This window comes from Triticum aestivum, chromosome 4D (assembly GCF_018294505.1).
Source record: "Triticum aestivum cultivar Chinese Spring chromosome 4D, IWGSC CS RefSeq v2.1, whole genome shotgun sequence".
Classification (NCBI taxonomy): Eukaryota; Viridiplantae; Streptophyta; class Magnoliopsida; order Poales; family Poaceae; genus Triticum; species Triticum aestivum.
Window position 1 is genome coordinate 155,099,689 of NC_057805.1, and position 5,547 is coordinate 155,105,235.

The 5,547-nt window shown below is 49.2% G+C and overlaps 1 protein-coding gene across 2 annotated transcripts; it reads left to right on the plus strand.

The window, feature by feature from the left end:
• Nucleotides 1-1,496: 1,496 nt before the first annotated feature.
• Nucleotides 1,497-4,775, plus strand: LOC123096978 (uncharacterized). Of its 2 annotated transcripts, none has more exons than XM_044518763.1 (2): nt 1,497-2,139; nt 2,825-4,331. In XM_044518763.1, the coding sequence occupies exons 1-2, from the start codon at nt 1,693-1,695 to the stop codon at nt 2,897-2,899; spliced, it is 522 nt and encodes a 173-aa protein (XP_044374698.1). In that variant the 5' UTR covers nt 1,497-1,692; the 3' UTR covers nt 2,900-4,331. The 2 variants fall into 2 exon arrangements, with proteins under 2 accessions (XP_044374698.1, XP_044374697.1); XM_044518762.1 differs by lacking the exon at nt 2,825-4,331 and adding an exon at nt 4,345-4,775 and having other exon boundaries at nt 1,507-2,139.
• Nucleotides 4,776-5,547: the final 772 nt, after the last annotated feature.

Below are 5,547 nucleotides of genomic sequence, written 5' to 3' on the forward strand. Positions count from 1 at the left end.
CCCTTTGGATCCTCTTGTGTTGACTTCGGATCCTCGTACCTTCTTTATGTGTATGTGGATTTAGCATATGTGTGATTGGATCTTGTCTATTTGAGAGTTCTTCTTGTGTTTCTCTTTGATTTGCTCTCTTCCCCCCCTCCAAGTGTGAAAAGATCACCTATTAGGGTTCCACCCTACATCACTGGGGGTATCTAGGGTTACACATGATCGGTTGTCAACTAGGAATAAACACGTCGATGGTTGGAGCAGTCCTTGAAGTACACGCCAAGTCTTCGACGGTGTCCGTCTTGATCACGTCGGGGTTCAAGGCTTCTGGAGTCCTTCCTCGTGAGATAGGCGGGTCGTAAGCTCAACCCATGGACTGTGGGCCAACGAGGTTGGTACCCCCTAGTCCATGACACCCTCAATCGTAGAGCGATTTTTTTGTTTCTACTATGTTACCCAAGAGCAACGCATGTAACATAAGAGCTACTCTACGTGATCAAACAACATAAAACGAAATCGGCATCAAACGGACAACCAAATGCGCATCAACAAACTGTATATCATCCAAAAAATCATCGGAGTTTATTGACGGACAAGTTCTTAAGTTCAACAACTAAAAACCGATAATAAACATAGGAGGAGGAGCATCTTCACCACTTCATCGCTGGGCATTTTCCCATCCGGTCGTCGGCGTAGCTGTAGGCGTCCGCAGTTGGTGGAGGATCTTGGTTGTCGGAGGAGGAGGTGGAACTATGGTCATCGTCGTCGTTGTCCTGCCTCTGCCGCTGCCTCCTTCGCCTCGCGCTCCGACTGCTCTATGGCAAGTCGGAGCGCCCTCGCGTTCTTTTGCCGTAGGCGGTGAGCGTGCGTCTCCGCCGTCATGAGCGACCAACGGTAGCCTAGCGAGGAGCCGCTCGTCCTTGTTGGGCTCCGCCGGCAACCTGCGGCGGTGGTGCGCGGACTGCTCCGCTGCGTCCCTCTCTCTTGCCTGTTGCCTCTCGCGGCGAGCGGTGTGTGCCTCTGATTCCGGGGTGCGCATGCGGGCCGGCGGCACGGGCACTAGCACCCATCGCGGGCCACGCGGAGCAGCGACCGGCGGGGGAAGGGGATGACGCGGGGGCGGAGCGGATTGCGCTGCCCCAACGGTGCTGCCCTCAAGACGGGAGGGGTCAGCTCCGACGTCCGCGCAGCGCCGTCGCTGAAGCTGCGGCGACGCTGGAGATCCGGAGCTACCCCGATGTCCACCTTGAACCACTCCAAGGCAATGCAGAAGTCCAGCTCCTCGTCGATGTTGAGGACGGAGCCGGAGTGGCTGCCGGAGCTCGACATTGTGTCGGATTGGATCGAAATCAGAGAGGGAAGAGGAAAGGACGGAGCGAGAGAGGGGATTGAGTGAACTAGGGTTCCAAGGAGCTTTTTTTTTCGAGACAATCCAAGCGAGGAGCTGGATTGGGATCTTTTATGGGAAACCCGTGGGTCAGGCCGGGCCTGTTAGCAAGCCGTCCTAGGCTAAAGACGCCGGACAGCACGAACATTTGCGCCCGGTGGAACCGGTCCGCCATTCATTTGTTCGAGTTGCTGTAATCTACCGCATTCCTTAGCGCCTGATATGCAGACGTAAAATTCCCACAAATTGAGTTCGTCCGTAGCGGCTCAACGACACCTCCCCGCTCCTCCCTGGCGGCGATCAGCCTCCGGCCACAGGAGATGGGCACCGCCGCGAAGCCCCCTCCCTTCGTCTGCTTCAAGTGGCCTTGGGGCCCTAGCCTTAATGCGAGCCCTAGCGCCAGCCCAAGCCCCTGCGGCGACCTCGAGCGCCCCTGGCTCTCCAAGTCTATCTCCACCGTCGCGCAAGGCCTCGTCATCGCCGGTGACATCCCCTCCGCTTCCACTGGAAGCGGAGGTCATGGGGCGAGGTTGTGGAAGCGTTACCCGGGCACCGCGCCGGTGGAGGCGGACCGCGGGGACGCGGAGCAGCGGGCGCTGGCGGCGGCGCTGGCGAGCGCGAGGGCGACCACGGTGCTGGAGTTCTACTCGCCGCGCTGCCGCCTCTGCTCATCGCTGCAGGGCCTCGTGCGCGAGCTCGAGGACGGTGGCAATGCATCTGCGAGCTTCGTGTTCGCTGACGCCGAGGACGACCGGTGGCTCCCGGAGGTGAGGGCGTCTCCTCCTGTTCATGCCGATTGCGTTGCTATCCATATTCTCTAGATTTATGCTGTTAATTTTCCTATCAATCGATGGATTAGTCTCGTTAGCCTCGTTGCTCTAATTATTTTTTGTCGGAGCTGGTGCATTGTGTGGTGATTTGTAGAGAACTGAGGTTATAAACACTGATATTTCAGGAGAAGGTTGGTTGCTTATAAGTTTTGTTCGTTAGCATATGCTGGGATGGTATTGAAGAGTTAGGTGCAGTTATTTTCATTTAACTCAAACCCTGTGGTGTGCTTGCATTTCAGTTCGTATGTGAATTGGGTGTTGAAAGTTGCTGCTTTAGGTTCCACTTCCTTGAAAGCCACGTGTTAACTCATAAAACGGTAAATGAATGAGGACGAGCTTCTTATCTTAGATGTAGTTATGTCAATCCCTGTTCCACAACCCACAGTCAGCTGCGTTGTTTGAGATCAAAGAGTTGTGGTGTTTACACTTTACACTGATTTATGTACTGCAATGGTAGCATCAGTGGACATAGTTTGCAGTCATTAGTGTGTGTTGGTGAAGGCTCTTGTTACTGCTAAAATGTAGCCTCGGTAGAAGCAACAATTTGTTCAACTTGAACATGCCTCCTGACTGTCAGGTTACAGCCAATCGTCTAACTGTGTTATCCTCTCATCATCTGAAGGTTACTGATGGAGTGAGTAAATACCATGCAGATGAATGGCTCGGAGAGTGCAACATGAGGGGTATGACATGCTAGACTAAGGAGAAATAAACTATACATGAGAGAGCACTTCAAATGAGGATTAGACATGGTTCTTAATCTCCAAGACACACAGTGCCCACGCCTATATAGTATATAGTGATGACCGGACCCCAATTAATGATTATGTCGACTGGGATACAGACCCTTGGTTAACCTACATCTACCATCTGGCTCAATCTCTAATATGTTGTTCTTTTCATATGATTCAACTTCTTAATCCTCATGGGCCCTAGGCTCTTGCTGCATTCTGCTGCTAGTGTTAGTTTTGGACTCCCGAACAACCTGACTGTCTTGCTGCTGGCGGATGTCCTGGCCATTGTTGCCGAATGTATTGCTGCCACGATGCTCCTATTGCCTTTCCTAGCGCCGTAGCCCCTTTGTCCACAACATCCTCTTTCTGCACAGACATGGCTATTCTTCTTCTACTTAGCATCGATCAAGCGGTATGATGCATATGCTATAGTTTACTTTAAGGAACTCTGTTACGGATATTTGATATGCCCAAAAAAAAAAGGCTAGGACATGCATTCGAAGGTGCTAGGTAGTATTTACTAGTAATGGTATCCTTTTTTTTAAAACAGTAATAGTGGTACCTTTGTGAGTAGGTCCACATAGGTTTTCAAACACATGTCAATACGATGGAACAAGCCCTAGTGCTTGGAAAGTTGGAAGTAAGCAGTTGGGCAATGAAGATGGTGGGCTTAGTTGAAGGATAAGCAGACGGCAGTTCAGGATAAGTATAACAGAGGCTTGACTGATGCTAAATTTGGTTATTTTGGGCGTTAAGGTTGTTTGAATATCTGACTTGCTAATCATTTCGAACATGGTTGATCTCTACTTTGGTTCTTCTGTGTCAGCAGTACTGCTGTCGTTTTCTGCAGAAACATTGGCCCATTCTGCTTTCCCATTTGGAGAAAGGGTTGCTCAGTTGCTAGACTTAAGTTCTTTGAAATTGAACTACAAACTGTTCCAGTCTCGCAGACACCCAAAACCATCCACCAACCCACTCAGGGTTCCAATTCGTTTAGGGTAGATAGGGATTAGACTTGATCTCTTGTGATGTTCTGGAAATTGAACTAACTTCCCTCCCCACATGAAGGGATTGGGTAAAAATTCTCACCATTCCAGAAAAGTTCTATTGCATGTTAGTAGTCTGTAACAATTCCTGAAAACATTTTTTTTATACTAGTCTCCTTTATGGCTCACAGGCTCAGCTTACCAAGCTCACCGAAGATGCTATTTTTCTTGACATTGTTTGTTTTGAGGTTGCTTACCGTTACGACATACACCATGTGGTTACTGAAGATGCTATTAGTACTATGGGTTGTCCATATTCATATACTGCAATATCTGCTCATGCTTTCATATCCATGACGTTTCCACTCTGAAGTCTGATGCTTCCAGCTTTTTAACAGCAACAATTATATGTATATTTGCAGCTTCTGCATTATGATGTCAGATATGTTCCTTGTTTTGTGCTCCTGGACAAGAATGGTAGAGCCCTAGCGAAAACCGGAGTTCCAACTAGCAGGCAGCATGTTATCGCCGGCCTTCATCATCTTCTTAACATGAAGCAACCATCTGGGCAGGACGGAAAGAAGAGTCGATCATGATGACAATTTCTTGCGCATGATCTGTAATCATGGATCGTATCAGATAACACATTTTTTTTGTTAACCAAGCATAGACAATGTTGGAAAATATATTTTTAGCCAACTCATATATGGTCAGAATTCTAGAAGTTGATGTGGTGTAATTAGAATGTGGGAGAATGTGCTGCTTTTGTGTCCTTTTTCCTGATGAATAGCGGTGTATCTGAATATACACGCTGGAATATTCTTCTGAAATAATTCATCATGATTTGTGATTTGCTGTTAAGGCTGCAGGTGGGACTGCTCGTGGGTGTCCACCTCGTCCCAATACAACTTGGTGGGCGTGAGCGGGAAGCCTGCCAAAGCTTAGACTACCCACAGTGGGAGTAACATAGGTGGTAACATCACACTTATCTAGGCAAAATAGATGATGTGGCATGTAATTAATGAAGAAAGAGAGGCATGTGGTAACATAGCTAGTTACTGTAACATTATACATATCAAGAAAAGATGAGTCTACAACATAATAAATGAAGTGTTGCATGACACAACACATATGTTACTACCCATTGTGGAGGTAGTAACATTGACTAGTAACATATACATGTTACTAGTCTAAGTTACTACCCATTGTGACTAGTCTTAGACGGATTAAGTGGGCTTAGTGGGGTAAGCTCTACAATAACAGATGGAATCCTAACAGATGAATCGATCATCATTGAGAAATGAGAGAACACGGTTTAACTCCCAGAGCTTGCATCCTCTACACGACGCTGCTTGTCAGTCTCGAGTGCAGGTGGTGCGTCCCAGCCAGCCATCCCCTGTTCTTGTTCAACTCCCTCCCAGAGCCGCCGCCTCTTGCCCTGTGCCCTCTACTTCTCACCGTGTTCCTGACTTGGCCGCTGCGTGAAGGAGGCCCGATTCTCACCCTGTGTCCCGCCGTCCTGGCCTGACAAGCAGCGGTGGCCATCCGCATTCTCTGCAGCCGCCCGTCTGCCTCCCAGATCCGGCCAACGCTGCCTGTGCAGCGCGGCCAGACCAAGAAGAAGT